Source organism: Acomys russatus, chromosome 10, assembly GCF_903995435.1.
Source record: "Acomys russatus chromosome 10, mAcoRus1.1, whole genome shotgun sequence".
NCBI lineage: Eukaryota > Metazoa > Chordata > Mammalia > Rodentia > Muridae > Acomys > Acomys russatus.
This window is the reverse complement of record NC_067146.1, coordinates 17,563,204-17,574,924: the sequence shown is the minus strand read 5'-3', so window position 1 is coordinate 17,574,924 and position 11,721 is coordinate 17,563,204. Positions and strand designations below refer to the sequence as shown.

Here is an 11,721-nt window from a genome sequence, read left to right as displayed (position 1 = left end):
GGCCTGCATCACCACTCTTAAAAGGCTCCCAGGGCCACTCCTCACAGCAGCTGCCGACCAGCCGTACGCTTGCCTCCCTCCCTGTCTGCCTCGGCTTGCCTTTAATGCCTGGCTCTTCAAGCTCTTGGAGTGTGTGACAAGGCCGGGACCATGTCTACCTTCGGCTACAGAAGGGGACTTAGTAAATATGAATCGATTGATGAGGATGAACTTCTGGCCTCCCTGTCAGCTGAGGAGTTGAAGGAGCTGGAGAGAGAGCTGGAAGACATTGAACCTGACCGAAATCTCCCTGTGGGGCTAAGGCAAAAGAGTCTGACGGAGAAAACCCCCACAGGGAACTTCAGCAGAGAGGCGCTGATGGCTTATTGGGAAAAGGAGTCTCAGAAACTTCTTGAGAAGGAACGCCTCGGGGAATGTGGAAAGGTAGGCTCTGAGGACTGTGCCCCAACTGTGCCCAGCATCCTTATCCCCACCCCAACTCCAATGTCTGCACCCCTCTTTTCTGTAGATTTCAAGCTTCATCGCTTTTGATTGTCTTATAACCCAACTGTATCCATTGAAATATTGTACCCAATTGAAATATTTCCCAGGCCAAGATAGGCTCACCAGTTTTGTAAGGAAAGAAAGAAAGAAAGAAACATCTCCATGAGGGTGGTTTTGTTTTTGTTTTTATTAAGATGGGAACCTGGAGAGGAAAATGTTTCACAACCAGAGTTTGGGTTTGAATGGGCTATCAAATTCTCAAATTGATGTTGCATAGCATGATCCTGATACATCTCTCTCTCTCTCTCTCTCTCTCTCTCTCTCTCTCTCTCTCTTTTCCCCCTTCAGCTAAATACATTTAGTCCCTGATTCTTTGATGGCAATAATGGCAGCAGTAAAATTGGTTTCATGTTTCCAATGCCCACACACCCAGGGCTGCAGGAAGAGTGTGGCCATGAGCTTCAAGGGCCCTTGAGTTGTTGCAGCCAAACATTTCTTCAGGGTCCTCTTTCCTTCTGTCTAGTCAGGGAGTTCAATCTCTTGTTTCCTTTGTGAGTCAAGAGCTCCCTCTCTTTGAGATTTATTTTTAACGAGTTCTAGAGTTTCCCCCAAAGAAAATGCGTGCTTCCGCATAGAATCCTAAACGATAAAACCCACCAAGGATCCAGCTAAGCCCGCATTTGCAGATCCATCTCTGAGAATCCTCCTACCTCTTGTTGGGAATTCTGAAGCTAGGAAACACACTTGTACTGCAGAACTCGGATCTAGGAAGCCTTTGTGTGCTGCCCAAGGAAGAGTCATTTTGAATTTCCTAATGAGTCATCACTGAAAGGAAGTTCAGAAGACTTTTCTCTGGGAAAGCCGTTACAGCTGTAGAATGTTAGTATAGGAAAGAAACCCCGAGTTCACGGAAGAAAACAGGCTGGGAACAGCTGTTTAGAATCCCATGAGCTCTGCTCAAATCACTTATAATCAGGAAGACTCGGGGTGGCCAGCTTTCTACAACACTAATCTGGGTGCTGTGGCGATGTTGGTGATAGCTGCCTGCACCACATTCGTAGCAAGACATGTGTGAGCCTTGTCCATGTCAGTCATTTCGGGAAGGGCCACTGGGGCCAAGCCAGGATCCTTCAAGGACACTATGGCTGCAGAAGTGAGGAACTAGAAAGGAGATGAGGAGAGGACACCCGTGACCAGTCAAGATTTGAGCTGGCCACTTCTTGCATGGCCATCAACTTAAGAGTTGGATTTGCTTTGCTTGGTTTTGGGTTTGGAGTGGAAATGAGAGTCGGAAGTCTGACGGAATTGAATCACATCTTACTAAAGAATTTTCTTCAAAATAAGGACACGACTGTCTGTAAGAAGCCAGGACATAGAGGCCCCTGCAACAGTAACAGGGCAAAGGCATTTTAATGTCATAATGTTATGATAGCAGAGGGGACCAAAGGGCAAAGCCCGTTGTCAGCTGTTGCGGAACCCCACCTCCCGCTGCCAAAGGCTTTGCTGACCCTGCCAGGAGCTTATCGGTCCAATTAGAGTGGCTGCCTTCTTTAGCAACTTTGATTCCCTTCTCGTCTGGTTAACTTTTCTCCCACGTCATTGTCCCAGCCAGCTGCCTCTGGGGTCACAAGGGTGCTGCTGAGCAGCAGCGGCTGACAGAGGGAGTAAATCCAGTGTTACTATTGGGGAAGACTCCCAAGCAGACAAAGGGAGAGGGGAGCAGGTGCTGTCTCAGTGATAATGGCACAGAGCGGTCCCATGAGGAGGAGCTTGGGGCTGGATGAGGGTGGTGGTGGGGCCAGGCTACTGGCTTTGTGAAGGTTTTAGAATATTCCATGTAGCACCTTGTGAGTGACAGCCTTTTTTTTCCCCCTCTCTGTCCATTCAGGTTGACACAGTGTGTACTGTCTCAGCTCTAGGTATCCTGGACATGTTCTCCTTACTAGTCCAGTTCTCCTTACTAGAATAGCTGCTGGGTCTATCTAAGGCACAGGTGCCAATGACTTTTCTCACATTATCTCATTTCATCTTACCTTTCGTCACTTGGGAGCTGAGACTAGGAGAACTAAGGAAATTATGTGAGGATAGCAGCTTGCCAGTCAAGCTGGAATTGAAGCTGGAGATGCTCGGCACAAAGGCCGTTTCTCAGACTTGCAGGTGCCTGGCCAGCAGGATGAGCGTCACCTGGTACTTCAGAAAGCACACACGCTAAGCCTCCCCAATGTCTGCAGATGAGAAACTCTTGGGATAGGGCCCAGCCAGCTGTGGCCTATGAGCTCCACCCGTCGATGAGGGCACATGTTAACATTAGAACTATAAGAATCCCTCAATCCCTTGAGACCCAGAAAGGTGTAGTGATTTATCTACAGACCAGGCCAGGGCCTGAAAGCCAAGCCTCTTGTTTCCTCTTAGATGCGATGGTGTTGCAGAGGTGGAAGAGGCTAGTTGTTGCTCTATTTACTCTCCCTAGTCACAAGCATTTGCCTTCTGTCTGCTTAGTGCCTCCCACCTCACCCTCTGTGCACACCTTTCCACCTCCAGTCCCCAAAGGATCGGCCCTAACTCCAAACCAGCCGGTATAGGAAGCATTGCCTACCCCCTCTCCGGCATAGGACTGATTCATAAAGGAGAAGGGATTGTCCCGGGGATCGTCCTACCTTCCTCCTCACCCCTGCTGTGATCTTTCTTCCGTGTGTTCCCCTCTTGAGGTGGCCAACAATCTTAGATTGTCCTGGACTCCTTTAGAAAATTCTTGCATCCTGGTAAGCCACCCAGACTCAGGCAAACATCCCGGGACACTTGGTCGGCCTTATCAGTATTTTCCTCTAGATATTGTCCTCACTAAGATGCTGTGAACCACTGTCAGTTTAGAGTATCTATCCAGTCAATAGTGTTTCCTGAGCCTCTATAACGTGCTAAGCGCTGTGCTAGGTGGAAAAAACAGATGCAGGCCAACACCCATTGTATAGTTATTGAGAAAATGGCAAACCAGCAGTTAAGGCGAAGAGCAGTAGCTTCTTGGGAGAAGTGTCATCGGACAGCATCTCAGGGACAAAGTCAGGAAGTGCTAAAGAAGGCCGCCAGGAAAAGGCATTGTCAGGTGTCACAGATGTATTTTGAAGGGGAACAGGCTTTGCAGAGAGATCCTGAAGATCTTCATACACTATAGGAGATGAGATTCCATGGCTATATAAAAGGCAGTATACCCTGGATTTGGAGGCAGGCTAGTACACACTCTCAGGTAGCTGATGGGAACTCCACTTATAAGAACTTACACAAAGCAGAGGGCCTTGGGGTGGGGGTGTCAGAACTCTGTCTTGCTGATCTATTTATCTCTTTGCAGGCTGTTTTGTAAAATTGAGTTATAACTCCCGTCCCTCCACCAACCCTTTGCCAGACAAACAGGCAGGCAGACAGACAGACAGACAGACACACACACACACACACACACACACACACTCTACCTTCCTCTCCTAATACATCAAGTAAACTGAGACTGGGCAGGTCACCCCAGGAGAGGGTGACCCTTTCCCAGGCCATCACTTGGTGCCTGCCACTCCAAACAAGTGAAGACTATTTTGTGACAGCAACTGGGCAGACAAACCTGGAGCCCAACATAGTGTTTTCCAAAGTTCCATCTGTCCACACGCCACAGACAACACCCCTTGAAGTTTAAAAAAAAAAAAAAAAAGTGCTTCTAATGCAGAGGAAAGAATTCAGGCTGTGGGGGCAGCAGCATCCACGGGACCTCAAAAAAGACAGTGAGAAAGGCTCACAAGAGAGAAAGGAAAATCAGACACACGCAGAGCTTCTAAGACCTTTTCTAATAAAAGATAACATGGAGATTAAGATGGAGATGAGAAAGCAGTCTTTTGGAAGTCTGAGCAGAGGGACTAGTGAACAGAAGTGACAAATGTAGAATCAAGTCTCATTTTGTTCTGTTGTTTTTTAGTTTTTTGTTTTGTTTTGTTTTGTTTTGTTTTTGTTTTTTTTTTAGACAGGGTTTCTCTGTGCAGCCTTGGCTGTCCTGGACTCCATTTTTAGGCCAGGCTGGCCTTGAACTCACAGAGATCCACCTGCCTCTGCCTCCCTGAGTGCTGGGATTAAAAGCCTGGCTTCGAATTCCATTTACCTGAAAGCCTTTTTGCAGTGGGTGCATGGTAAATAAGTTTAAGGCGCTGGACTGGGCAGGACTTGCAGCGAGCGTCTCTACCACTGTCTGCTAACGCGCACCGCTGGTTGGCATCTAGGGAGGTTGCCGTTCTGCAGGCCATGGCACTTTACCATGGCTTCCCTGGCGGTTCTGTTTGTTGTTTTTCCGGAAGGCACGTTTTGATCTGCTCTGGTCGGCAGCTCTCTGGGACTGTGCAGTTTCCACATTCTTGTGTTGGGTGTCATCCTACAACAAATGCCAGAGCAGCAAACCGAACCTGGTTCTCTACGTGGAGACAAACAGGACAGAGGGCACTTGGCTTGGCCACATCTAAAATTGACTTAAAACTCTGTTGCTCAGCTGTGTCCCCAGCGCTGGCTCTGCTCTTTGATAGAGTCTAAGTTGTCTAGGCTGACCTCGAACTCTCTATCCTAGACAAGCCTTGAACCCTCTTTCTCAACTTTCCAATTAGCCAGGATAGCAAGTGTGTACCAACAGGCCTGGTTAAATTTTGAGCATTAAGAAAAAGGAATTCACTGGCATATTGTTTATTTTTTGTTGTACGTATTTGGCTTGAAGAAATAGGAAAGATTGGTACATGGATTCTAGAAAGAGGCATGGATTTGCAAACAAAATGAGTCAAGAAGTCAACATGATAAAATTTTCTTGTTTTATTTTATTTTATTTATGAGGGCTCATACAGAGGTCAAAGGGTAACTTTGAGCAGTTAGTTCTTTCCTTTTACCTGTTTGTCGGACTGAGGGATTGGACTCCATCGGGCTTATGCCATTAGCACCTTTATCTGTCGAGACATCCTGCTAGGCCTACAATGTTGAAAAATTTATCCAGCATTTCCCAAAGCTGACACTCTGACTTACGTGTTCAAACTAGAAAAATGATCGCATATATTTTATTCAATAAATTTGGTAGAAGACAAATGCTTACAGAAAAACTGCTAGTAGTCATGTAACAAAATGTTGGCTTTGGTCACTTGAACTAGAGAGTCAGAAACAAGGGCTTGTGAGTTGTGTTCACGATAGACCTCTGTGGTACATGTGTTACTTTTATTTATTTATTACTGGTTATTTATTTTGAGTCAGGGTTTCTCTGTGTAGCCTTGGATGTCGTGGATTCACTTTGTAGACCAGGCTGGCCTCGAACTCACAGTGATCCACCTGCCTCTGTCTCCCGAGTGCTGGGATTACAGGTGTGCGCTACCATGCCCTGCTCATGTGTTACTTACTTTTGTACACTGATAAATGTGCTTCAGGTAAAAACCATAATGATGTCACTACACTCCTTAGGTTGCAGACGAAGACAAGGAAGAGAGTGAGGAAGAGCTAATCTTTACTGAGAGCAACAGTGAAGTCTCTGAGGAAGTGTGTACAGAGGAGGAAGAGGAGGAGGAGGAGGAAGAACAGGGATCTCAAGAGGAGGAGGAAGAGGACAGTGAGGAAGAGGAAACTACATCTGAAGCTACAAAGCATATGAATGGAACTGTAAGTTACAACAATGTTAATTCTGATAACTCAAAGCCAAAGACATTTAAAAGCCAAATAGAAAATATAAATTTGAGCAATGGCAACAGCGGAGGGACACATAGGAACACAGAGTCGCCAGCCGCCGCCATTCACCCTTGTGGAAATCCCACTGTTATTGAGGATGCTCTGGAAAAGATTAGAAGCAATGACCCCGACACCACAGAAGTTAATCTGAACAACATCGAGAACATCACCACCCAGACCCTGTCTCGGTTTGCCGAGGCTCTCAAGGAGAACACCGTAGTGAAGACGTTCAGCCTGGCCAACACGCGTGCTGACGACGCTGCCGCGACTGCCATTGCAGAGATGCTCAAGGCCAACGAGCACATCACCAGTGTGAACGTGGAGTCCAACTTCATCACGGGCAAGGGGATCCTGGCCATCATGAGAGCCCTGCAGCACAACACAGTGCTCACGGAGCTGCGCTTCCACAACCAGAGGCACATCATGGGCTCCCAGGTGGAGATGGAGATTGTCAAGCTGCTCAAGGAGAACACCACGCTGCTGCGGCTGGGCTACCATTTTGAGCTCCCAGGACCAAGAATGAGTATGACGAGTATCTTAACAAGGAATATGGATAAACAGAGGCAAAAACGCATGCAGGAGCAAAAACAGCAAGAGGGGTATGATGGAGGAGCTACGCTTAGGACCAAAGTCTGGCAAAGAGGGACGCCTGGTTCTTCTCCATACGCGTCCCCGAGGCAATCTCCCTGGTCGTCACCCAAAGTCTCCAAGAAAGTCCACACTGCGAGGAGCCGACCTCCATCTCCTGTGGCCCCGCCCCCACCCCCTCCCCCTCTTCCTCCCCATCTGCTGCCTCCTCCTCCTCCTCCCCCTGCTCCTCCACTCCCGGAGAAAAAGCTCATCACCAGAAACATTGCAGAAGTCATTAAACAACAGGAAAGTGCCCAGCGGGCTCTACAAAACGGACAGCGAAAGAAAAAAGGGAAAAAGGTTAAGAAACAGCCAAACAATATCCTAAAGGAAATAAAGAATTCTCTGAGGTCAGTGCAAGAGAAGAAAATGGAGGACAGCTCCCGGCCCTCCACCCCACAGAGGTCAGCGCATGAGAACCTCATGGAAGCCATTCGGGGGAGCAGCATAAGACAGCTACGGAGGGTAAGTCACCACAGGCCAGACTGTAAGGTCACACTTATTCAGTGAGTCAGCCTCCATTGATGGCGGCCATCAAAGTTGCCTCTCCAAATTCCTACTAATCTTGTAAATATTTGTGCATGTGACAGGAAGCATGCCAAGTATAAGCATTAGGGGTGGTTACACTGAGGTGAACAAACCCATTCCCAGTTGGGTCAGTACATTTGCACTTATTGCCTCAGCCAGGATCGTTTTACGATACTCCAACATATAAACATTCAGCTTTCCGTAATTAAAAAGCAACACAGGGTGTGTTATCTGCAGTCTAAAGGAATACATCACTTGTCAGAATTTTCACCACAGAACTGAAAGTGATTCACCACCAAATAGGCAACGTGGATGCCACACGGTGCTCATAACCTACGTTCATGTTCTTCTTAGGGGATGCTGCTAATGGCAACCCGATAGGGGCTGGTGATGATGACGGTGACGTACTTTAACATGCCAGCCGCGTCACTGAAAGGCAATTCCCTGTCTTTGTAGGTGGAAGTTCCTGATGCCCTGAGATAGAACGCCTTGTAGAAGAGGACCTGGAACTGTTTAGTGGTGTGACCTGAGGTGCATCGTGAGCTGCTTCCGAACTGCCTTCTTTAATTTGAAATATTCCCCCACTTCAAAGATAGTATCACTATGAAATTCCAATGGGAATTTTAAGAAGCAATCAGCATATTTCTTCTGTAAATATGAAAATAAACTTCTTTTTTTTATGTCGTGAGATTCATATGGGCAGAAGCCTCGCAAGATCTCTTTGCATCTCTGGTGTCTCAATTACTGAGCTTGAATCACTTAAAGAAATGTGGTATTATTTTTGTAATCCAAATAACCTTAAGGTTCTTTTTTCTTTTTTAAAGAGAAACTAATATTTTTCTGTGAGTTATTACATCTGCTGGGTATGTGTAATATTGCTAAATATTAAAGTCATTATGTTCTCACACCAAAAGGGTTCATGCCCTTAGCATTTGCTTGCTTTCTTCATACCCAAGAAAGTCTGGCCAAATCTCTCTCTGCAAGATTAAATTAAAGAGGCTGTTTGGGAAGTCTGGGACAGGTTTGGGAACAGATTCCCATGTGGCCATCTCCCTGGCTTCACTGATATGCAAACCAGATGGCAGCACCAACTCCTGCGTTTTCCTAAATCCAATGGACAGCCAGAAGTCTAATCATGTTGCTAATCAAGATTTTCAGGAGAGGACAATGTGGGATGCCAGGAAGTTTTGTAGTTGGAAAAAAAAAAGAATGCTCAGGCCACACTGGAAGGTAAAGACGGTGTCCGGGTGTGGTTGATGAAGAAGTGGCCGCTGTCCCCTGGGCGCTCCTCTAGGACATCCCGGCTTCTTATTCTTACCTGTTTCTTGCTCTCCCTCCTAGCCTTTGCTTTCTCCCTTCCTTTCCTTCCCCCATCCCATCTCTTCCTTTCTTTCCTCCTATATCCTTCCTTTGCTTCTTTCACTTCTTTTCATGCCCAAGACAAATGTGAGTGATGGTAACATCCACAGAAGTACGCTGTCCTAGGCTCATGTGTTCACAATCCCACCTCTCCCCTTATCACTCAAGAGGCATCTGAATCCAGTGAAGAGAAACACGCTTCCTGGCTCTCCTGCCCTCCATTCTCCTGATCCTCAAATTAACTCTGACTTGCGGTGTCACTAGTGTCCGGCAGGTTCTCCGAGACATCTGGTCAATCATGTTTTGCCCATCATGGGCAGAGCTTTTAACTCTTTCCAATCAAGAGGATTGTGCTGTGCTTAAGAACATCTCCAGCAATTGTTAGGATTACTTCTGTTTGAGGTGTTCTCTTAGCAGGAACAGCTGGAATCAGAATTTTCCAGAGGCTATGCACTTTGCCAGTGCGTGGGACTCAGATTAGAAGGCAGTAGATGAAGGTCATTTTCTGAACTAAGTTATTTTACGTGGACATTTCACAGCTTTAAGAGGTGCTGTCCCCGTCTGATAGGCGAGAAACAGGAGCAGAGGTGTGAAGCGGGGCATCGCCGACCGACCGCAGAGCGTGGGCTCCTGCACGCTGCTCCTCACTGCTTCCACGCAGAGGCTAGCCTCCTGATGGTCCTCACTCCCAGACGCTCCGTGCAAACTGCTGTTCCCTCTACTGGTGGCTTCACTATTTTTACCCTTTCTACTAGTGTGCAAAATCATGTTTTATTTAAGGTTAAAGGTGTGTGTATGTTTGTGTTGCTGTGCATATAAGTTCAGAAGAGAAAAACCAGACCTTTGTTTTTCCTGACCTTTGCTTGCAGAGACAGGCTCTAGTGCATCTAAGGTGAGGAGTGAGAGGGACAAGAGGAAAGGGTCCTAATTAACCATTTAACTAGCAAGACCACACACAGGACTCCCTAAAGGAGACGTGGAGAGCTGATAGTGTTTGTATTGCCAGAAGGTACTGACACTCTGAAGGCTGGATAACTCTTCTCCCCAGAAGCAGGAGTCTAGAAGACACGTTTCCTCTCTGCATTGCAAAAGGCTGCCTTGCTAGGTCTCTGTGAACCTTAGGAGGGTGCAGAGTGACTTACAAGGACTGTCACAAAAGCAGAATATAGACAGGGACGCTCATGGCTCAGCATCAAAGTTCAGAATAAAGACAAATGGCTGCACGGAGGTGGCACATGCCTTTAACCACAGCACTTGGGAGGCAGAGGCAGGCAGATTGGAGTTCAAGGCCAGCCTGGTCTAGACTGTGAGTCCGAGGACAGCCAAGGCTACACAGAGAAATCCTGTCTCAAAAAAAAAAAAAACAAAAACAAAAAAGCCAAGTATGGTAGTCAAGTATCCAGTGAGCACATTAGTAATGAAAAACAGTTGTAGAACATGTTCCATCAGGGTCCAGGCTGAGCGTTAGGACAACATCACACAACAGCCTGAAAACTCACAAAGCTGGTATGAAACCTAATTAGTTCATCATCTATAAAAAGCAATCCGCTCACTGAGGGAAAGACTGCCCAAGACCAGATGAAGGGTTTAGGTGATTTATGTGTGCACACTGATCTCTGAAAATACATCTAATCCTGATTTGAAATATGGCCCCAAACTCCAAGTCCTACTCTGCCTCTCAAGCAGCGCTCCGTGGCCGTAGGTGTTTAATAACTCTAGGTCAGCAAGATCTTGACTTAGCACCTCCCCTGAGATCTTTACTAGCAAGGAGAGAGAGGAGGCAGGAGGAACCCCCAGAGGTTCAAGTCCTCTTCCTAATAGTGCCCCTAATTAATATTATAACACTCCTTATCCCTGTCTTAATCGCTATAGCCTTTTTAACTTCAATTGAACGAAAAATTTTAGGATATATGCAACTACGAAAAGGGCCATGTCTACAGAGATGCCTCAAAGACCAGAGTAAGTCAGTATGTTCTCGTAAAGACTTCTTAAGGACTTCCTTTGTGAATAGGCCTTTCAGGTGCTGTGGGGGTGGGGGTTGGGGTGGGGTAGTAAAGTTAACAGTCTCTTCTTTCTGTGAGGGTCTCAATGCTTAAGATAGACTTTTATTTCTGTTAATCACCAAATAACATGGTATGAAAGGCTGAAGATTGCTCTGAAACTCAGAAATGGCGCCGACATCGATATTGACGCGCTTAAATTCCTCAAGTTATTTTTCAAGCACATCCAGACATTTTTCAAACACTGGGGTTAGGAACCAAGAAGTGAGAACCTGTGTGCCAGAGGCAGGAAGTGCTTACAGCATTCTTCACACTTAATACCCAATGGTTCTACACATGAGGTACTCCGCTCTGTGCTGGGGATAGCGCTGAGTCAGGAAGACCCTCTACAGCAAAGCTGTGAGAATCCCAAGGAAACCAGCTTTCAGGAGGGTCAAGCCCTTCTTTAGTTGACAAGTTGTTAAAAACAGGCGCTGGATGGCTTTTGTTGGTGAGGCACATTTTACCACAGACCCTTTGCCTAAAGCAGATATGCATGAAGGAGAGCTTCTCAGCCAGGATGGCAATTTGGATTTTTAAATATAGATGTTGCCAGGCTTAAAGCAAACAAACAAGCAAGCAAGCATACATCCAAAAGTCCAATGATGTGGGATGACATTTCAGTTTGAGGGTGGTATAGAAAAGTGGCCAGATATCAAGATTTAATGTTATTTATCCTGTCAAACAACAATTTGATGAAAAGTCATAGAGTTTAAGTGGATTTTCCCCACTTAAAGCTTTTCAGGGGTAGGGGGATAGTTCAGTTGGGAATGTGGTTTAGTACTCAGAGCCCACATCATAAGCCTGTTGTGGCCATCCCAGCACCAAGGGCAGGAAACAGGGAGACTCCTGAGCCTTGCCGGCCACCCATACCATCTGAACCAGCTAGTCCCAGGTCCCAGTGTGCTTCTAGGAAGACATTCACAACCGATGTGGGCATGCACAGATGACACCCAGAGCAAAA

The 11,721-nt window shown here is 46.6% G+C and overlaps 1 protein-coding gene across 1 annotated transcript; it reads left to right on the top strand.

The window, feature by feature from the left end:
• Lmod2 (leiomodin 2) lies at nucleotides 1-8,382 on the top strand. The gene is made up of 3 exons (XM_051151856.1): nucleotides 1-423; nucleotides 5,941-7,296; nucleotides 7,816-8,382. The coding sequence occupies exons 1-3, from the start codon at nucleotides 151-153 to the stop codon at nucleotides 7,840-7,842; spliced, it is 1,656 nt and encodes a 551-aa protein (XP_051007813.1). The 5' UTR covers nucleotides 1-150; the 3' UTR covers nucleotides 7,843-8,382.
• Nucleotides 8,383-11,721: the final 3,339 nt, after the last annotated feature.

Bases quoted from the DNA above. Each gene is read 5' to 3' on its own strand.
- Lmod2 (XM_051151856.1), top strand. From the start codon at position 151: ATGTCTACCTTCGGCTACAGAAGGGGACTTAGTAAATATGAATCGATT. The intron at 424-5,940 runs GTAGGCTCTGAG...TACACTCCTTAG, and splicing joins GCCTCGGGGAATGTGGAAAG to GTTGCAGACGAAGACAAGGA. The intron at 7,297-7,815 runs GTAAGTCACCAC...CTGTCTTTGTAG, and splicing joins GCATAAGACAGCTACGGAGG to GTGGAAGTTCCTGATGCCCT.